General features: G+C 34.5%; 1 protein-coding gene across 3 annotated transcripts in view; it reads left to right on the top strand.

Annotated features, from left to right (window-relative positions):
- The window catches only part of LOC145254911 (uncharacterized), a 72,250-nt gene extending 49,583 nt beyond the window's left edge, over nt 1-22,667 (top strand). For 2 of the 3 annotated variants that reach the window (XM_080113865.1, XM_080113867.1), the window contains 7 exons: nt 2,438-2,582; nt 6,410-6,679; nt 7,244-7,347; nt 10,592-10,719; nt 11,355-11,419; nt 14,733-14,804; nt 22,370-22,667. In XM_080113865.1, the coding sequence (XP_079969991.1) occupies nt 2,438-2,582; nt 6,410-6,679; nt 7,244-7,347; nt 10,592-10,719; nt 11,355-11,419; nt 14,733-14,804; nt 22,370-22,522 (937 nt within the window). In that variant the 3' untranslated portion in view covers nt 22,523-22,667. The remainder of the gene's footprint in view (nt 1-2,437; nt 2,583-6,409; nt 6,680-7,243; nt 7,348-10,591; nt 10,720-11,354; nt 11,420-14,732; nt 14,805-22,369) is intronic. The other variant, XM_080113866.1, reaches the window with a different exon arrangement.
- The last annotated feature ends 542 nt before the right edge of the window (nt 22,668-23,209 follow it).

Here is a 23,209-nt window from a genome sequence, read left to right as displayed (position 1 = left end):
ATCTACTACTTGGACTACTAAACATGTGAAATATACCAACCAAAGGTCTCAGTACTAGCCCAGCACAAAGGCTACTAAGCCCAACCACAGAGGCCTTTGCTAAGTCTAGCTACGTTTACTTGCATCATGAGGTGCAAAAGAAAGAAGATAAAAAGCTGAGGCAACAAAGCAAAGGCAGAGAACTGAGCCAACTTTACGTGGGCAGCAATATTGCGTCCAGCCTCTAAGACCTAATGCAAAAGAATTGAAGGAAGGCACGATAAGGAAAAGGTTGACTGGTTGGTCGTACAAAGTGGAAAATGCAAGTGGATAGTGATTTCATATGCCAAACATTACAAACAAAACACTCTTTCCTAAAACAACAACCAGGAGGCACCATTTACAACCACTCTGAGATAGAAAGTCTCACCCTAGACAATGAAACAAGCAAACACAATGAGATGGAAGTAGCAGCAGACCAACAAGAGCTAAACAAGGGATCAGTATCACCAATACAAACAAGATCAGACTGAGTCATAAAAAACCTACCAGATATTGTGGATGAATCCAACGACCTACTCCAATTTTAGCAAAGTACACCCCCCCCCAAATAATAATAAATAAATTTCAATTTCCTTGTTCCTATCCCCCATAAGGATGGAGATGCGTATAAACAATATACTGTTACTTGTCTGTGTAACTCTCCTTGTAGAGGTACACTTCCTCTACTGACTTCCATTGGTTGGGGTAACTCACCTTGGAAGGTAGAGTGCAACTTCCGGCATAACTGGCAATAAATTATATTTGATTTTTACGTAGCTCTGTGTCGTTTGTCCATTTTATACCAATGTCTACACACGTAACATGTAACAAAACTTTATAGTATTTACTTGCCTCCCCACGGTGCCAGATAGACAGCTGCTGGCCTGTTTGGAGACAGGAATGCTTTTGCATCATTAAACAGGGTTAAAATATTGTTTTCCTCAATTAATTCGGAATTTAGATTGTTTTTAGTTTTTTTGTTATTTTGTGTTTGATTCTCCCCATGTAGTATTTACTTGCCTCCCCACGAGGGCAGTTTGAAAAAATAAAATAAAAACAAAACATTGGAGACAATTTTTTTCATCGGGTATTGATTTAGCTGAAAGTTTATTTAAAGATCCGATTACTATTAAATACATTGTTTTTTGTTTTTTTTTAAATCGTAATTGCTTAAAACTGTTTTTTCTTTTGTAAGTAGGGTATTTATAATAAAATATTAATATTCACTCTGTGGAGGTCAACTGGGCCAGTTTATTTATTTTTTTTGGGGGGGGGGTCCGTTTCTTTCTATTTTTTTTTTAACAATGTATTTATGTATTAATTTGTATTATTATTTATGTATTAATTTGGTAAAATTGCTGAGTCATTTGGAATTTTCTGAAAATGAATGGTGAGGATGAGAAGAAAAGAAAATCTCCCAGGTATTATCTGCTCTTTTTATTTAAAAGAGCAGATAATGTGGTATCCATACTCTCAGGGATTACCAAAACCTTTTTTTTTTCTGTGGGAAGGGGAGAAACAAAGATGATGTGTACATTTTATTGTTACAAGACAATTCTCCAGGCATTATCTCCTTTTTTGTTTAAAAAATGTATTTACTTGCCTTTACCTAGTATTAAAATAATAATTATACCATAGCAAGTGTGTTTAAATGCAGCATTGCCCAGAGAAAGACTTTGTTATTTATATGATTAAATTAATTAGCCTTTGTGCTTCTACATCATTTGAACAGATTAGTTTGATTCTCCACATATAACAAAACTTTTTAGTATTTATTAGACAAAATCCATGGTATTGCCTGTGAGCCAAAATAGGAATAAAACATTATCATATATGGTAAGGAGTATAAGTTAGTCCAAAATGCTTAGTATCTTGGGCAGAGCAGGTATGTTTAAAAGCTGTGTCGTCTGAGAAAAACAATGTTACTATGTTTTGTTATTCAATTTTAAACAAGAAAATCTACGCTGCATTATTGAAGGTCAAAAGAGTACAATCTCATACCTGGTAAGTGGTAGAGAAATAGTAATAAAAAAAAGCTCAATATCTTTGATAGAACAAGTATGTTAAAAAGTGGTGTTGCCCAGGAAGAGCGACATCAATATTTTTTGTTATACTATTTTATCCAAGATAATCTACCCGGATTTGCCCAGAAGAAGAAATAATATATAGTCAACAAAAACTTATTTGTATCCCAATAATAGCAGGTGTATTCAAACATAACTTCATTTTCTTTTTTGTTTTTATATGGCCAGGGTAATGCTGTGTAGCGTTGCTAGTTATTATATAAAGATAATAAATTTTATCAAAAATTTGGGAGAAATACAAGCGAAATAGGTAAAAATATTCCTCATCTTATACAAGAGATGAATAAATTCAAAATCTCTCACAAATGTTTTTCGTTTTCTTTTATCTACAGAGAATCTCCTATTGATAAATCACCACCACAAGACATAATTATCGACCATGTTTCCCCTGTTCTCCAACTGGTTGAGGAACTGTGCCTATTACAGGAAAAATCTTCTCCACTTCAATCAGAAGCTACAGAACCTAAACATAAACAGGTAGACATTTTTATTATTAGAATCCTTATTGCTTAGACACCGGTTCTCAACCGGGGGCGAATCGCCCCCTAGTAAGCGAAAATCAAATTTTGGGGGGCGATTTTCAATCAATTTTATCTGTGAAAAATTTTGACATTTTTGCAAGTAAATTTTAAAAATTTTTTGAAATTATAAACGCGTAGCTAAACTATTAGTGCGAAACTTTGGTCACATGACCTATGAATTGCTCTCTTATAGAAATCCTATCTACAAAATAGCACGGCCCATATCCTGCATAAGTACCAAAACCACACACACACACACATTCATTCATTCATTCCATTACGTGAATTTACAAAAACAAAAACACAAAAAACAGTTAGCGTTAATCAAGTTTTCATTATTATAATTGTTGTAAAATACTTTATTTGCATTAAATTAGTTTTCATTTAAAAATAAAGTTTAATTATATAATATTTATTTGTTTATTAAAAGCTCAAAAAATTATATTGAGAAATAGAATATTGTTTTATGACCAAAAATTATAAGGGGGTCCACCAAGAAAAAAAAGAAGGGAAAAGGGGTCCATGGGTCAAAAAAGGTTGAGAACCGCTGGCTTAGACACAGAGTCAGCCCTACTTACTTCCAACCCTTTTCTCTCACTGATCATTTATATTTTGTATCCTTTAAAGTGTTGTTAGAAAAATATAGTCTTTTTAACAGTAACAACTTAGAAGCAAGCAGAGCTACTGGTGTTGCCCAGGAAGTAATAATTAACTTTTATCAATAACAATTTATTTCCTACTACTAGCATTTCAGCCTGGCATTGCTTGTACACTTTGGAGGTGTATGTTGAGCAAAAAAAAAAAAAAAGGTCAATTTTTTTAAAATTTGACCCCTATTATGACCCCTTAACATTTATTGTTTGGAGCTCAAATCAAGTTATTAAGTTAGATCCATGTTCAAGGAACCTATATCTAAACTTTCAAGTGTTTATACTCAAAATTGACAGAGGAGTTTGGTAGAGTTCTCAAAAGTCAAATCGTTGAACTTTGACCCCTTAACAGCAACATTTCTGGCCGGAACACGATCACATCGATTTTCCCAAATCTCAGTAACCTGTATAGCAAATTTTGAGTCTGTAGACTAAAAATTGACAGAGTTATTGCATAGGGAAATGTACACAGACACATTCACTTTTATAGATATATAGATTATGCCATGTGAGATAAGTCTTGCTGTAAAACTGGAAATAACTAATTCAAGTAGAACTATTATATAAATATATATTGGTCAGTACTAAAATAGGTGACCATTTAGAAATTCCAGGTGTTGTATGTGCTCTCTGCTTATCTCAGCATTGTTTCCAGTCAGTCTTGGGCCTCTTCTTGGCACTGGAACCAAACAGTACCGATTCAGGAGAGGTGTGGTTAGGGATTGTGTAACCCTTGCCTCACAATTACATATCCAGCTAGCCTTACAGAGGTGTCCATTGTCTCTTGAGACTGAATGGAGGAATCGATGCAATTATAAGCATGTGGACCTGATCTCATCCCAGCTGTACTATTAAAAAAAATGCTCTGCTGAGATTGTTCCAGTTCTCTCCAAACTCTTCAACAAATGCTTTAACGAATCATGCTTTCCTGACTGCTGAAAAACTGCTCCTTGAAAATCAGATACTTGGTATTACTGGACAAATACTTAACATAATCAAATCCTTCTTAAATAAGAAAAGAACCCAGGTTGTCCTCAATGGTTGTACATCCAAACAATATGATCCTTGGACCTTTATTATTCCTGATATTCATAAATGACCTCCCTGATAAAATAGTCTCTGAGATGGGTATATTTGCTGATGACACCATGCTAGCAGGCATGAGGAGAAAACGAATGAACACATATCCAAGTCAATGGCAGAAACTCTAGAGCAAGACTTCCAGTCTGTAGTGGAATGGGGTCAAAAATGGATGGTAATGTTCAATGCTACCAAGACTAAGCTCGTTTCCTTCTCAGCCACTAATAGCTATGGCTAAAGATACATTAGCTGAAAGAACTTCCCTCAAACTCCTTGGCTTAACGTTCACAGGAAACATGAGTTGGAACAGATACTCGAAAGCATTGCCAAGGTTGCTGCAAAGGTGGGCTCTCTCTACTGTACTAGAAAGTAACTTAGGCCTGAAAGTATCCTGTACCTCTACAAGGCCACCATTCGCCCATGTATGGACAATTGTTGTCACATTTGGGCTGATGCATCTGCTACTAATTTCTCACTCCTGGACTGGGTTCAAAAGAGAGTTGCCAACCTGATAGGTCCTGAACTGTTATCTAAGCTTCAACCTCTGTCCCATCGACGAAATGTTGCATCCCTCTGCCTGTATTACAAGTATTTTAATGGTGGATGCTCTGATGAACTACAAGCCCTTTTCCCCCTCGACGTAAATACCCCCCGACAAACAGCAAAGTCCCACCTCTACACAGTAGAGATCCTTAGATGTAAGAAAGCCTTCTACTCTGATAGTTTCTTCACCAACTGCTAGACTTTGGAATTCCCTTCTGGATTCCTGCTTCCAACTGTACTGACATGCAAAAGCTCAAGTGTAATGTGAACCGACATCTTGCTGCTCAACTCCCTACATAGTATTCTTGTAACTTATGTCCCTGATAGTAGCCACCTACATCAAAGTGGCAATGTTCCTTGTTTGGGGTGAAAATGTAATTAAAAATATATATATATATATATATATATATATATATATATATATATATATATATATATATATATATATATATACACACACACACACACACACACACACACACACACACACACACACATTATTTTTCTGAAGTGGGGATGAGGACAACTAATATTTTTATTTTAACCCTAACTTTGTTATCTGATTTATGAAGAAGACCAATTAGTGCCAACATTAAAATGAAACAACTTTCTCATCTTTACTCTGACTTAAGAATAGATTTAATAATTTTTGTCAAGTAAATGAATCAACTTTATTCCTTTTCTTTATGTTTTTAGGAAGATTTTTCAGTTTTATTTGGGTTGGGGAGATTAAAAAATTGTTTAATCCTAACAATAGCCTCACCTTAACTCTATTCTAACATGGTTTTTGCATTCATATTCTTTAGTATAGTCTTCCATTTTACATATTTTTAATCATATACTGCCTCAGTCATTTTTCTTTTTTTTTTGTAGATCACAATCAAAACATTTAGGTTTGCTTTAAAATCACCAAGCTATGTGCCATACTAAATTTAAATTGTTGATAACGTTGCAGTATAGTTAACAACTGAGAAATAAAAATATTACAACTAATAGTTTCACTAAATGCATTAAAACTTAATTTTCTACCAATCTGTATACTTCTAAAGTGTGGAAACTGATTGTAAGAGTTATTATCTTTGAATTTATCATTAATTTGTCTTATCAAAACTTGAAACAAAAACAAATGGCAGCCAGTTTTTTTTTTAATTTTTTTATTTCGTCACTTAGCTTCAGATAACTACAGCCTAAAAAGATAGTAAAAATATATATATATATAACAAAGTCGTTACTTCAGGAAAAATCTTTTTGTCTTGCCAACAAAAGAGGGTCAAGCAGCCATTTTGTTTCTTGCATGTTGAAAAGAGAGCTTTGAATAAATTTAATTTTAAAATAAAATAACTTGAAATCAGTTATAGTATGAAGGTCGGTAGAAAATTAAATTTTAATGCATTTGGTAAAGGTTATTTGTTGTATTTGTTTTCGATTTCTCAGCTATTAAATGTATGGTAATTTTATTGAAATCTTTCTTTGATTTCTACAGAATTTACCAAAATAAATGATTTAGTAGATGTATTTTTTCTTTTTTTTTTTTTCTTGTTATCTCTTGTTTTTTCAGGTGAAGAAACGTGCAGTTTCGAAAGTGAAGAGAGGCAAATTAGTGCTGACGAAAACACACAACCATAACGAATTGCTGAATAAGGCAAGCGTGAGTCGAATGTCGGAGACGTTGAGTCAGTCAGACAGAGAAGAACAACGTCGCATGATGGAAGAGGCCAATAGCTTGGATAATGAGTCACAAACTGAACCAAAGAAATCGAGCCGTCACAATATCAATCGGGTTTTAGTATATTTTTTTTAATTTATTTTGAAGTAAAACTTTATCATTTTGATGGAATTAGCATGTACACACATACAAAGACAAACAGGTAGAGACACACATGAGGTGATTGGTTAGTTCTGCTGACAGCTTAAAGTAAAAGTACATCAGGATTCTTTACTAAATCTTGTTGCTTTTCATTTGTGTCTTAGAAAGTATTGTACAGGGAGTTTTATAGAATAGAAAGACCAAAGTCCAATTCTAATGGCTATATCAATTTTATTGGCCATTTTATAATGGAGTTAATGTTAGTAACAATGGATAGTTTGAGTATTAACAAATCAAACAGCCAATCTCGTCGTTTTGGTAAAAGTTTTTATGCTTCAAGTAAATAAAGTCAATAGTAATGCCTCAAAATGCTACAAATGTCACTAAAAACAAAATCAAAATTGCAAGATCCATTCTCAAATATTTAAATATCAATTGCACATCAAAATTCATGTTCAAAGTAATCGATGCTTTATGTGAATGTTTAAATTTAAGTTTTTTCTCTTGAATAATTTTTTTGATTTTTTTTTTCTTTAGAATCGTAAAGGTCGTTCTCAGGTAACGAAAGATGTTATTTTTGATGAGGAAGGAAATATTATTTACATAATCAAGTTGAATCCTGACAAATTTCCATCAAACAGGTTGGTAGAGAATGACTCAAAATCATTCATTTTGTTTTTTTATTATTTCCTATTTTACCATATTAATATTTTCACCTTATTCATATTTTCTATCTTATTGTTAGTTTTACCTTATTCATATTTTTTTACCTTATTCATATTTTTACCATACTCATGTTTTTACCTTTTTTCTTCTTGCTGGCGATCGAGTTTATAAGTAAGAAAAGAACATCATTTATTTTATTATTTTTTTATTTACTTTTAATTATTCATATTTTAATGATTTTGCCAAGGTAATACCAATCTTGGTGTAAGATTTTACATATATCTTTTTGCATAGCCACGATGGTGTGAAGGTCTAGGAGCTAACACAAGTATACATGATTAATAAGCTTTCATCTGTAGTAAACAAGTAGAATATTGGTTACTTAGAGATCATGGTTTTCTAACATTTCATAACATAGGTTCGTCACCCCCCCCCCCCGTAAATCATTCACAGCAAAAACTCGACTAACTACCACCGCTGCAAAAAATAACATAGGTTCGTCACCCCCACCCTGTAAATCATTCACAGCAACTCGATTAATTACCACCACTGCAAAAAAGCAAATAACATAGATTCGTAACCCCCCCCCTGTAAATCATTCACAGCAAAAACGACTAACTACCACCGCTGCAAAAATTTTCATTTTTCCTCTGTGTACCGAAAACCAAACATAGTTTTCATAAACACAGAACCTGAAAATCTGTAGAACACATTGCCATGAGATCTATATATCTATAAAAGTAAGAATGTGTGTGTGAGGACACTTCTCAACCTATATTAAGTTTTTTATCTACAGACTTGGAATTTGATATATAGGGTATACAGACACGTGGAAAACGTTTTAATCAGTTTTCATCTGGAAAAAAAAGGCTGCTAAGAGGTCAAAATTGAAAAATTGGTAATTGGTGGTCATTGGATTTTTGCCTGTTTGTCAACTGTTTCATGTGCAGTTGTGAAACATGACAGCTTCCTTATGGGTTCGATCTCAGCTCGAGTATTCTTTTTTTTTCACTAACAAGCAGTGAATTCTTTAGAAAAAACATAATACTCGCATGCATATGTCTTAGTTTCTTTCTGATTTTTTTTTTTAAAAAGGAATTTAATGTTATGTTTAATACCTACGTTATTTCTGTTTGTAATAAATAAAAAAATCTGTAATTATTAAAATATACATTTATAAACATATTTATGCCTATTTTACGACCGGGCAATGCCAGGCAACCTGCTAGTATGATAATAATCTTAGCTAAATAGAGATTTTGTCTGTTTGTTCATCACAACTGCAGAATTTGTCTCATTTCGAAATATCAGAAATCCTAGCTACTTTTAGAAATGGAAAATATTGCATTAATAGTAAATAAATTTCCAACAAATAAAGCTGATGCCATGAACAGAAATTGAAACTGAAACCTTGGGATCTTCAATTTGACATTCTACCAACTGAGTTACTTGGAAATTCTTATAAATAGATCTTGAAACATGACCTTAGCAAAATAATTATAACTTTGGTGTGATGTCATAGATTTATGACTTATGTCATGTTTCAAACCATGAATAAAAACAAGTATAATTAAACATAAATAAAAATAAATGCATAGGTAAACATTATTAATAGTGTGGAAATGCTAGATGAGTTCATAATTCTAGTTATCTATATATATATAAAAGGCAAAATGTGTGTTAGTGTGTGCACATTTTTTGTATGTCCGGCAAAGGCTTTTGAAGGAAGGGGGGGGGGCGATCGGGGTGGTTAATGTTTCTTAGAACTTTTTATATACTCGCTAGATTATATCTATGATTTATGAAATGAGGTTGCGTATATCTTTTATTTGAGCGAATTTTACATGCTATTTTCGTGGTATTTCCTGGTCTCCGCGTGTTTGTTTGGCTTTTCCGTATAAAAAAGCGAAACTGAACCTGGAGCAAACGAGTCTCCTCGGCACTCGTGCCAGGAAGTCCAGAAAAGAAATGAGCTTTGATCAATGCAGGCAAAACCCGTTATATCAGACAATTACTATTCATTTGGACACTCCCCTTTTTATGGGGGAGCTGGTTTTCATCAACACCTTGTGGGAAAACAAACAAATATGCACAAACTGCGTGATTTCATTCCCCTATCGCGTGATGTTTGACCTCATTAAATTTACACATCTGTCACTTAATTTTTTAATTGTTTAATTTTAACCATTCTCATTTTCGCTGCCCTCATAGCGGTGTGGTAATATGTCAGGCGTTCTTTTTCACCTTTGCCTCAAGGATTTTCTTTTTTTTTTTCTTTTACACCTCCAAACACCCGGGCAATGCCTAGCACCCATGCTAGTAAATAAACATAAAGGGAAAAAATCTGTATGTTTGTATGTCTGCTAAAAACTTTTGACAGCCGCGCCAGAATGTGATGAAACTGGTATCGTTTTAAACCTCAAACTTTCGGATGACAAATATCGAAAAAAGGGCCAAAAACATTTATTCCTTCACTCTTAACTGGGCAGTTTTCTACAAGGAGGGGTCGCTTTTTTCAGATATTTTTGCAAGTAATCCACTCTTTTCGATTGATTAACCTTAATTTTGATGCTCGGCACTTCTGGTTTTGCAACGGACACAACGGCAAAGACACCACGTTTTGTTTTTCATGTTCTTTTCCGCCTTTATTTTAAAGTACGGGTTCAACCCTGCCTGCCTACTACCACTTTTTTTTTCCCTCAACCCCCACCCTTACACATATCTCCAAACACCCGGGCTAGTAAATAAAGCAGAACAAATAAAAGTAAGAAGAGTCTCAGGTGATGCAGCTAGTTTTGAAGATGATGTCATTTCCAGAATCTCAAAGATTATGCTGACATCCGGTCGTCAAAAATAATATTCATTAAAGTGATAAGTGATGGCAGGAGTACATAGGAGTTATGGAAATTTTTTTGATCACACGATGATCTTTAGGAGTGAAAACAGCAGTGGGGATTGAAGACATGCATTGCATAGAGAGAAATGATACGAGAATGATATGATGTAATTATTCATGCTTATGTGATGTGAATCTTAAAGAAGGTGTAGATCTGATAAGATCAAAAGAAGATTAAATATGAATAATATTGGGAAATGTGTTCAGAAGTGTTTATGACTACTGTCATAACTATGACAAAACTCTGTCCATTTAAAAAATAAATTTCTTCATAGTAGTGTGATTATTCTCACATTTAAGATGGTTTTATTTTTGTTTTCCAGGGTGAAAGTTAAATATCAATTACCCGGATGTTATACTGGCTCGGATAAAACAGAGAAAAAACGAATCCGATACAAAGACGAGTCAGTTCAAAATGCCGCGTCATCAACTTATAAAACATTTTCTCATGGTCAGTGTAATATTTGATCTTGTTTTGTAATTAACACAATAGAAAACTTTTTTTTTGTAATCTCTGGAGTTTGCTCGAAAAAGGTGCATTATTTACGTGTATTTCTTGTTGTCTGAGGTTGACAATGTCCTGCTCTTTCATTATAACAAGGTAAGTCAGGGCATGAATAGTTTAGGATAAAACACAGACAAAAACTTAAAATCATGAAATAATTTTAGAAAATCAATGGATTTGAAACACAACTGGTTGTGGAATTTGTAAAACAATTTTGAAGTTAGGATTCTTTTTGTATGACACTGGTATTCCTGAAAGCTGAGTTCTTTGGAGATATTTTCCTTTCATTAGTAAGATCATCAAATTTCACTTACAACTAGCCCTCAGCCACCTTCAGAAGATAATTTTTAGCCGAGTAATGATCCAAACAGCAAGTTTGCTCAATCTGACCAAATAAGGTAATTCAGAATTTGTGTCTATTGCAAAAAAATATTTTCCGTCTCAATAAGATTATTAAATTCCGGTTCCAACAAGCCCTCAATCGCTCAAGTAATAAATTTGGATGTGAATGTTTTCTATTTTTAGCAATGATAGCATAGTGTAGACCCAATTAATTTTATCTTTTTACCTTCTCTTTTCAGGTCGAGCCTGTACATCATTTCCGCTTGAATCTGAAGAATATTGCGCGCCTCATTTTAAATCAATGGTGAGTCTGCATATCAACATACAATCTCACAAAGCAGAATTTAATTTTCTGTGAACTTTTTTTTTTAATTTGCAAACATTGGATACACAATAAGTGCAATGGTTGAGAGATGATAACCAGATTATGTGTGAGAATTGTAAAACAATGAAGATGGATGAGAACTCATACCCAAAGAAAGTATATTTATATGGTGAGACTATTGAGGTTGTTCAGAAGTTTTATTACTTTGGTGATGCCATTAGAGTACAGGAAGGTGTTGGTGTGGTTGCAAGAGTTAGGAATGGGTAATGGAAAGCCAGAGAACTTTTTCCATCATTAACCAGCAGAGCTTTACCACTAAAAGTTTATCAGGTATGTATATGCAGTGCAATGATGTATAAGAGTGAAACCTGGCCAGTGAGTGTTGAGGATATGTGTTGCATGGAAAGAAATAAGAAATGTGTGATGAATGTGTAATGTGAATCTTAAAGACTGGTTCAATTGAACTGGGAGGAAGATTAAATCTGGACAATATAGGGAGATGTATGCAGAAAAGTAGACTTAATTGGTATGGCCACGCTGAAAGAATTGATGAGAGTTCTTGAAAGAGTTAAAGTAGCAAGTTCAATTCACAAGGGAAGGCCAAGGAAAATATGAAAAGAAATATGTGGGGAAAGAGGAGTAAAGGCCTGACTAGAGACAGGTTAGTGTGGTGGTGTGTAAATTAGTTGTGATAGTAGGATCAGCTGGCAGGAGAAGATCAAGGAAAACATGGAGGGTAGTGCTAAGTCTGGATTTGAGTGAATGATAAATAAAGACCTGGCCAAAGAGAGGTAGGTTTTAATGTATAAATATGCCAGACCTTGACGACCATCTTTCCTCAAAGTATGATGTGTTTATAGGTTTCTTTCTTCTTCATCTTGTTCTGGCCATGTTGATTCTAGCACTTTGCGATTGCTGGGGATGCACAAACTGATTTATAATTTGAATTCAAAACAATAATGTAGACACACACACATCATCTAAACCTGACTTGTTGACATGGATGTGTCTGAACTATTTGTTTCATTGTTTGCTCAAACTCCTGTCTGTCTCCTGAAACAACCCAATCTAAATTTTTCATCTTCTCTGTCTCCTAAATATATCTACTCTTGACCGAAAATCCTAGATGCTTGGTTATTCCTCAGCCTTCCACCTGAAACTGGCCACATTCACTTTTTTCTCAGTTTACACTTATAGCTGATCACCAAAACTGCTTACATCTGCCTTTTCCTCAGCTGACTTGATTGTGATCTAGCCATCCAGAAGCTAACAACTAATTATAACGATATCATTTGTCTGGGGAGTTCAAATGGATCTGCCAGTCTTTTTATTGTTGTTTACTATCTACTGCTTGATCATTTATATATTTTTCAGCTATTTACTAACTTAACATATACAGCTGTGGTGTGTATCACAGGAAGTTAATTTCTAAAAACTATCTTACACATAAAACAGACATTGAGCCAAATAATGATGATCATCATATTAATATTAAAAGTAATGATAATTATAATAATTAAAAAATAATTTTACTTTCCTCAAAGAAAAATGAAATGTGTGAGATTTTTTTGAGCTCCCCTATTGTCTGTCACATAAAACTTGTACAGTGGAATCTCTAGATATGAAAAACTTTGCTTACAAAATTTTCAATTTACGAAACGTGATGTTAAAAATTTTTTCCCCACATATGAAAAACATTTCAGGATACAAAAGATATTAGTAACAGGAAGACTATTTTTCAGGAACTTAATTCTTTGAAAAATTTTTTAAAATCAGGGTTTTATTCAATTTAAAATTTTTTTTAGTAATTTTCTTGAAATATTTGTGTTTTTTATCTGGAAAAACATTTTTTTGGGGACTTGAATCTATTTTTTCTATTTATTCTGCCCCCTCCCTCAAAATTATTTTAAAAATTGAAAAATTAATGTACACATTATAATTTTTAGTGCATTTGAAGAATATAGATCAAAGATTTTCTGTTTTAATTTTAGTGTACATCTGAAATTTTTGTAAGTGGTGAGGGAGTTTGTTATTTTTCTTAGAAATTGCAAATTAGCTGTAAAAAAGTAAACAATCCAGTTCACTTTGAATCCTTTTTCATTCACACGCCTGCATCGCCATAGATTTGATTGAGGTCATGACCTTCGAGTAATGATTCAAATAGCAATTAAAAATATGCCATATCTCAGTTGTTTTATTATTTTATTTTTTTTTTATATTTTGATGCCAAAGAAAAGTAAAATAAGTAAAACAAAAAAATAAAAAACGAATGAAGGTATTAACAGCTAAGTTAGGTACTATTTGGCTTTTATTTGATCCTTCTTATAAAATTTAATGAGTGTTTTCAGACAGCTTGGAACAGATTAGATGATGTACATGTAAAACACATTTCAGGATGTGAAGATTTCAAAATATGAAAGCCAAACCTGAATGAATTAATTTTGTATCTAGAGCAGCGGTTCTCAACCGGGGGTGAATCGCCCCCTAGTGGGCGAAAATCAAATTTTGGGGGGCGATTTTCAATCAATTTTATCTGTGAAAAATTTTGACATTTTTGCGAGTAAATTTTAAAAATTTTTTGAAATTATAAACGCGTAGCTAAACTATTAGTGCGAAACTTTGGTCACGTGACCTATGAATTGCTCTCTTATAAAAATCCTATCTACAAAATAGCACGGCCCGTATCCTGCATAAGTACCAAAACCACACACACACACATTCATTCCATTACGTGAATTTACAAAAACAAAAACACAAAAAACAGTTAGCGTTAATCAAGTTTTCATTATTATAATTGTTGTAAAATACTTTATTTGCATTAAATTAGTTTTCATTTAAAAATAAAGTTTAATTATATAATATTTATTTGTTTATTAAAAGCTCAAAAAATTATATTGAGAAATAGAATATTGTTTTATGACCAAAAATTATAAGGGGGTCCACCAAGAAAAAAAAGAAGGGAAAAGGGGTCCATGGGTCAAAAAAGGTTGAGAACCGCTGATCTAGAGGTTCCACAATATTTATGACACTGTGTTCATTTAATATGTATTGCAACATTTATCTGTAATTTGTATTGTGCTCATATTAAGTTTTTATGTGAAAATATTATTGATGTAACTGGAGTGTTTTAAACCATGTATTAAATGTTGCACATAAACTAATGCTAATATTTATAGTTGGAGGATAGAGAACAATAACAAATAATTCTTCCAATATAACTAATGAAAAAAAAATTCATGTTGACTTTGCAACCACATTTTATAGATAAAATATTTTTCTGCTTTTCAAATAGGTTGAAGCCATTGATCCAATTGTGGGAGTAACAGTCAGAGATAGTCAACAAGTGAGAGTGGGACCCAATGCAGTAAGTATGCTATACAAGATATGTAATATTTAAAATTTACTGCCCATTTATTTAATTTCAGCTGAAATAATATGAAATAAATGAAGCAATAATAATGCAGCTAACATTTGTATCGACAGGGTAAAAATCCAGAGAATCTTTGTGCTTATATAATAGTGCTTAATAATAAAATCCTTACATACATTCATAGTAGTTTGGTGTCCAGTAAATCTTTAATTTTTTGTTTCACACTAGTCAGTTTAGTACAAAATATATGCCCCCCCCCCCCAACAAAAACTTAAATTTCTTGTATAAAAAACAAACAAACAAAAGAAACAGTTGTTTCATTAATGGTTACATTTTTCGTCTGATCTGAAATATGCTGATTGAAAAGCCAGATTTTATTATGAGTTACAAACTGTACCAGTACTGAATATTTTTTGTTGAGACAATTTGGGGTTAGGGTTGATTCATCATTTAGTTGGCATTACTCTCACGTCCATTCTCACTTGTTATAACATAGTAGGGTCTCATCTATGGGTTAAATAGAATATGCCCTGTGAATGACACGAAACTCCATTCGATAGTATGCAACTTAAGACATTATGAATAACTAGTCAACCCAAACAACATGCATCGTTATTGAAGATATAACTTGAAGTATGAAACTTCATATTATTTGGATAATTCGAGTAACTGGTCTCATCTTAAGTAAAATTCAGTTGTATGTTACACTCTTCTGGAGGTTGAAGGTTCAATCCTAAGTGCAGGTAACACTCAAAATAAAATTGCAAATTATTTAGAACATATTCTTTCTAAGCGAAACTGGAATAGGGTCGACCACCTCCCTAGATGAGTTCATAATTAAAGGATACTCTAACTTAACATCTAAATCTGACCCCCAACATCGCCACGGGCATAGAATATGTGCCTACATTAAAGATGGCTTCCTGTGTGGCAGGGATATCTCCAGAGAAGACCCTAATCTACCTTATATGTGCTTCCGGGTTGCACTTGCCTACACCACCGCATTTATATTTGCCCTCTATCGCCCCCACAACAGCGGAGTTACTGTCTTTAAGAGTACATCAGATAAAGTTGACCACATCCTGTCTGCTCATCCCTCAGCTAACATTCACATTTGCGGTGACTTCAATGTCCATAATGCGGAATGGCTGACTCACTCAAATAAGACGGACGATGAGGGGTGGTTCTGTCATGATTTTGCCATTGCCTATGACCTTACACAGATTGTTCGCGAGCCCACCCGTGTGCCCGATACTACCGGTCAGTACGCAAACCTTCTAGACCTTTTTCTATCCACTTTCCCTGAGCTATGTTCATATTCCGTTCTATCTCCTCTGGGATCCTCCGACCACTGCGTTGTATCAGTTAAGATAAAAATGAAATATAATAAACCTACAGGCGTACCTCTCCACCGTACTGTACACCGATAATCTATGGTGGACTGGGATAGCTTCCGTACATTCATATCTGATCTACCTCTCCATTCCATGTTTAAAAAGGATGTGTCCTCTATAGTATCAGACCTGACCGAATGGTTACTTGTAGGCATAGACCAATTCATACCATCCAATAAAAAACCTAACAGCCGGCCATGGTTCTCCCCTGAATGTGCTGCTGCCATCGCACACAGAAATCACTTTTTCCATAGCTACCAACGTAATAGATGCACTGAAACTAAAGCTGCTTTCAGGACTGCCAGCAACCACTGTAAAAGAGTAATAAAAAATGCAAGAGAACTATATGCTCAATCCGTTAAATCTAAAGTAGCTGAGCAGCGGCTTGGTTCCCACTAGTTCTGGCAAATAGCAAATAGGATCCTGAACAGAAACGTGCATTCTATCCCAACCATTATCAATGGACCAGAGGTCATCTCGACAGCATCAGAAAAGGCCAAACTATTTGCCAAGAACTTTGTGGCAAATTCTACCCTGTGCGACGGAGGCCATCAACTCCCTGTATTCCCTCCTATAACAGACAACACCCTATGCAACATACAAATATCTGTGTGTGAGGTCGCCAAGCTAATCAAGAACCTTGACTCCAGTAAAGCAACTGGTCCTGACGGTATTCCAATTATAGTGTTAAAAAAATTACAACCAGAACTTGCCCCCATACTTACAAAACTGTTTAAGTGTTGCCTTAAGGAGAAGTGCTTCCCAACACCCTGGAAAACCTCATCAGTATGCCCTGTATTTAAGAATTCAGGTGATAAGTCATCTCCCTCTCAGTACAGACCAATAAGTCTCCTGTGTGTCAGGAGTAAGTTGCTGGAATCCACAATAAATAGAGAAGTAGTCAACAACCTCAGCAGAAATAACCTTCTTAGCAACATGTAATATGGTTTCCGTTCTGCTAGATCTACAGCAGATGTGCTAACGGTTATATTGCATAGGATTAGCGAATCTCTCGACAAAGGCCTCATTTCTAGGGCAATTGCTCTTGACATATCAAAGGCCTTCAATAAGGTTTGGCATAAAGGCCTACTACACAAGCTTTCCAGCTACGGTATAACTGGAAATATTTTCTCAATCATTAAATCATTTCTCTCTGATAGGCTCATAAGAGTAGTGCTTGATAGGCAGAAATCAGAGGCCCACAGTATTAATGCTGGAGTCCCTCAGGGGTCCATACTGGGCCCAACTCTCTTCCTGATCTACATCAATGATCTCCCAAAACACATACTAAAATCTTTCGTTGACATCTGTGCTGATGACACGACTATCTATGGCAACACATCAAAGGCTGTAAATGATGATGTTCTCTTAGATTCTCTCTCCTCTGATCTTGAGCGCCTGGTACAGTGGGGGAAGAGGTGGCTGGTTATCTTTAATGCATCTAAGACCAAGCTCCTATCTCTACATCATAAACGCTCTGATCCCCATCTGGCATGAATTGAAATGGATGGCTCTCGTCTAGAGGAGGTCCCATGTTTTGATAAGGTTCTGGGTTTGACCTTTACTCCTAATCTTAAATGGAACACATACATCAAGTCTGTGGCCAAGGTCGCTGGGAAAATGGTGGGATCTTTCTACCGCTCCAGAAGATATCTCACTAATGATGCAATTCTCTATCTATATAAAAGCCAAATACGTCCAAGGATGGAGTACTGCTGCCACATCTGGGCTGGAGCTGCTAAAAATAGCCTACCCTGCCTTGACAGAGTACAAAATAGACTTTGTGGCTTGGTGGGGGATGCCCTTTTCTCTTCCCTGCAACCTCTTTCCCACAGAAGAGACGTAGCAAGCCTATCTTTGTTCTATCGTTATTTCCATGGCAAGTGCTCGTCTGAGCTCCATTCCCTGGTCCCCCCTCACCAATCTTTTTCAAAAGACACCCGACTAGCTGAAACCACCGTCAATAATTTTCCCCACTCATTATCTGTGCCTAAATCAAAACATAGATTCCATGAACAAAGCTTCTTTCTTAGAACTGCATGCCTGTGGAACTGTTCCACTTGCCTGTTTCCCTCCTAACTTCAACCTGGATGTCTTCAAGTCCAACACAAACAAATTCCTGATGAACTGCCCCCTTAAGTAATGACACCTTACCAATTCTCCAATACTATTGCTACACTATCCCATTGATTACTGTACACACAATAACCCTTATTCCCGAGTGGCCATTGGGCCTTGATAAGTGGTGAACTCCATGTATAAAAAAAAAACAACTTCTACCCAGCCATAACTGACAGATTGAGTTCCATAGTTCTGTTTGAAATTCCGTGCAGATTCCAGAGTCTGACAGAAAGATTTCTAAATTGAACAAGATACACTTAAAGGAGGTTGGAAATTATATCAACTGAAACGTTATAAAAATAACACTCAAGATGAGAACAGTAGTTTGAATAATCCAAATAGTATGAACTGGTAGGATTTAATCAACATGTTTTTATAACGTTGATATTTTTGTGGTTAGCGCAAAAATTTAGTTGGGAGTGGGGGAGACAGAAAAATCTATAACACACAGTAATAACACATCTACGAAAATAGTGTTGATTGTATTTTAAATACAGAACTGACTCAAATGAGATAAATTAATAAATACTGAGAAAATAATATCATGCTACATAGTTCAATATAAATAATAAAATTATATTGTAAGAAACAATCTTTAATTTACTTCTTTAGTCTAACACCTCTTGGCAGACAATGTTGTTCTTTTTGCCCTGTTTCTTTTGAATCTTCCTTTTTTATGCAATGTTTTGCTGACTTCTTTCTTTCTACATGCCAAAATCACTATGCGTTCCTTTCTCATACCATTACAACAATGATCATTTATGATATTCGAAAATGAGGCTACACCAAAGAGAGGTCACTCATATTTTTGTCCAGTGTTGCTAGATTGGCCCTTTTAAAGCCAAATTTCATGAATTTGATCTTTTTGAAACATTTTGGCCTTCAAAAATTATATTTAGCCTTTTTTTCAAAGCATAACGTATGGACTAACTAAGCAAGGAACAAGCAGAATATTATATTGAATTGATAATAGTTCCCATATTATGTTAAATTCTGCACTGCTTCTTTCAGTCGTTTTAATCTCCATTTTTCTGTCTGTAATTTTTACTTTTTTCCCCCTAAAGTCATTAAAGGAGAAATCCTAATAAACTGTTAATTTTTATTTTTGTCTTCATTCAGTACCGTTTGTGGGGAACCCACATTAAAAACCGACATTGTCTAACTTTGCTTTCATGGGAATGCAAGTGACTACAAAATGAAATCAATTCTGGCATGTCTAGTCAATATGAGTTGGTTGGGTTTTGGTTGGTTGGTTGTTTTTGTTTTACGGCATATTAACCTTTTTCAGGTGATTTAATGCTGAATCTAGTGATTTTGAGGAACGATTTTTTAATGGAGTATATTTGTTTTTTAAGTCGGATTCTATTTAACCCATAGTTGGGACTCTAACAGGTACTACCACTCCGGGTCAGAGTGGACCTGGGAGCAATGGCAATTAAAGGGTGGCTCCACACTCCCCAAGGCCCGCAAGCTGGGGCCTCACCATCGGATATAATTTTAGCTCATATCCAGGACCGTTGTATAAAGGGTTCTTTTTAAAAAATTTTTATAAAGGCCAACTTTTAAGATATGAGAGTATGGTGTGGGGATTGTTTTTATCAAATAACTCTTTAATATTGTTTTTTGTGTAGAATCGATTTCTTACTGTTACAAAATCAGTACATTCAATTAATATGTGTTTGATTGTGAGTGGTGTTTGACAAGGTATACAGATGGGTTGGCTTTCTTTTTTTAGGAGATATGAGTGGGTTAAGTGGGTATGGCCTATTTTTATTCTTGTTAGTTTGACTTCTTTTCTGTTTAATTTCATATTTTGTTCTTGTTTTTTGATTTTTGGCATGATTTCGTGAAGTTTGTTAGGGTATTCATTCCAATACGTTTGCCAATTCTCTGTTGTATATGCGTTGATACGTCTTTTTAGATCTATGTATGGAATTTTAAAATTTGCATCGATTGGGAGATTTAAGGAGTTTTTTGCTGCTGAATTTGCTAATTCATTACCTTTAATACTGGAATGGCTCGGTATCCAGCAGAAAATGATTTCTTTTTTACTGTTTAATTCAGTTAATTTTTGGAGTAATTTTGTGATTAGGGGGTTGTCCATCTTTTTATTTTTAATCGCTTTTAGAGTAGATTGGGAGTCTGAAAGGATTATAAATTTGTTTGTTTTTTTTGTTATTGGAGGTGAGTTTGAGAGCTAGGATTAGAGCATGTATTTCAGCACTGAAGATTGAGGTTTCTTTTGGGAGGTTTGATTGTTTTTTGATTGATTTATTGAGTATTGCTGCGCTGGCTGTTGCGTTATTTTGTTTAGACCCATCTGTATAGATGTGTGTGTGGTCTGGATACTTTTCTTTGATTTTATCAAAATCATCATGATAAGTTATTGGATGAGTATGTTTCTTTTCATATTTACTTAAACTTAGGTTGATGTTAGGGGGATACGATTTTCCAGGGAGGGGTTTTGAGTAGGACAGTTTTGTGAATTTTAGTTATGGGTAGATTTGCTTCTTTGGAAATCGATTTTATTGTAAGTCCAAAGGTTTTGATTGCATTTTCTTTTTGGTCGAAAAGGTGTTTATGGTTTGGATTTAAAGTGCTATTGTGTGCTGGTTTGTGAGGTTGGCTGTAAGTTTTGTGTAGTATTTTAGACCAAGGTTTTGATTTCTAAGCATTGGAGGAGTTTCATGTGCTTCTGCATACAGGCTTTCTACAGGGGAGGTTGGAAATGCTTCTAGTGCTAGTCTTAGTCCGGAGTGGCATATTGTGTTGAGGGTTTTTAGATATGACTTTCTGGTGGATTGATACATGAAGCTACCATAATCTATTTTTGATCTAATTAATGCTCTATATAGTTTGAGTATAGTGTGTTCTTGTCAGCTCCCCAATCTGTATGGGCGATGACTCGTAGGAGTTTTAATGCTTTATTACATTTGATTTTGATGTGATTAATGTGTGGAATGAAATTTAGTTTTTTGTCAAAAATGATTCCCAGATGCTTGTGTTCGTTTACAAATGGAATTTTTTCGCCTTCAATCTGTAAGGTTGGGTCAGGGTGGAGTTTGTGTTGGTTACAGAAATGAATGCATTTTGTTTTAGTTTTGGAGAATTTGAAACCATTTTTAGTTGCTCATTTATTAATTTTATTTATGTTATATTGTAGTTTTCTTTCAATAGTGTGAGTGTATTTAGATCTGTAGCTGATTGAGCAGTCATCTACATATAAGGAGCTATGTATATCAGGAGAGAGTTCTTTTATAATGTTATTGATTTTTATATTAAAAATAGTTGTTGATAATATGCTGCCTTGGGGCACTCCTTCTTGGATTGAGCGAGACCGGCAATTATCGGTTTCAGCCGAGCGTTGTTCAAATATTGAAACGCTAAATCGACTTTTTATTTTTTATTTACATCACCGACAAGGAGGGTTTTTTTTTTTTGGTTATCATACCAAATCGCAATGCCAAAACCCTCTTTCCTTTTGCCTCCATCATAAATCACATTTCGGAAAGCTACCCGGTTCTTGGGAAGCTTCCTTCCATTTCCTCTACCTCCATCACTCTCCCTCTTTGTTATTGATGGCCATTCAACAGTCAAACGAAGTAAAAGATTCCTAAGGAAATATCCTCATCTTGAGTAAGTTCTTCCGCCAGCAATGAACAGCCGTTAAAAATAATAATAATAAAAATATTAAATTAAAAAAAAAAACCAAAAAGCTTAATATTTTCCTGTACTTTTATCTAACAATTTACGCTTTTCGTAAATCTATTTTTACATATTTTCTGTAAAAAAATATTAAATATATATATATAACATTTTTGTGGAACCCCCTCTCCCAAAAAAAAGAAAAAACTTTCCGGTTTGTTTGTTTTTAAATTAGTCTGTATCTGTTACAACGCTCAGCTTAAACCGATGATTGCCGGTATTGCCCGATCCATGCCTGACAGGAATTCCCGAGAATCCGGATCAAATTATGCAAGAGTACTGAATTTTAAAACATTTTACTTGAAAACATATAAAAATGATTTTTTTCCTTTTATTCAGCCGGACCCAACAAGACTGTTATGGGTGAAATACGCAGATAAACTTAAGCCTATCACAAGAAGAGATTCTGTTCCTACACCGGATTTGCCTGAAATTTTACAACCCACCATGGCATCTTCTAAGATGCCCTCTCTACCTCCAATCACTCAATAAAAATCTAACCTGTTGCAATTGGAAAACCTAAAGAAAACTGAAAGTAAATAAAAATATCTTTGAAAAAAAAAAAAAAAAATCCGGATCCAGAAGAAAATGTATAACAATTTTTTCCATTAAATAAACTCATTTCATTTTAAATAAATTCATTTCTATTTAAATAATTTTTTTTAGCCAGTCTATGGAGCCTTCCTTTATATATATTTATAAAATCATCATCCAGAAAATACTTGATATGCTGTTGGTTAGCCAATTCTTCCAGTTTTTTGCAATGGAAGACCTTGGTGTATTTTTGGAGACTCTTTTAGGCTATTTCTGTAGCAGGCTTTTATTTGTGTTTCTGTCTCATTTGTAAGACAGTCCAATATGTTTGGCCAGTTTCATGATGGAGGGTGTTCTGCTGACTCTTGTTTCTTGATGTTGATGTACCATTATGAGGTTTGAATTCTGGGAACTCATCAGATATGGCCTGGTGCTTACAATAGTGGCATGATATTTATGGTCAATTTCTGAGAGACCCATACCTCCTGCATCTCTAAACAAATACAGCCTAGGCAGAAGGATTGTAGTGTAGCATTTTCCTTGTTTTAGTGTTTGTTAATGTCCTTTTGTGGTCAGTCAATAATGCCAAAGTCGCATATCATCAGAAACATGGCAAGTTGGTTAATGCTAATTACCATGTTTTTG

This window comes from Euprymna scolopes, chromosome 30 (assembly GCF_053919585.1).
Source record: "Euprymna scolopes isolate OS-2025 chromosome 30, ASM5391958v1, whole genome shotgun sequence".
NCBI classification, from domain to species: domain Eukaryota; kingdom Metazoa; phylum Mollusca; class Cephalopoda; order Sepiida; family Sepiolidae; genus Euprymna; species Euprymna scolopes.
This window is presented reverse-complemented; position numbering and strand designations above follow the sequence as displayed.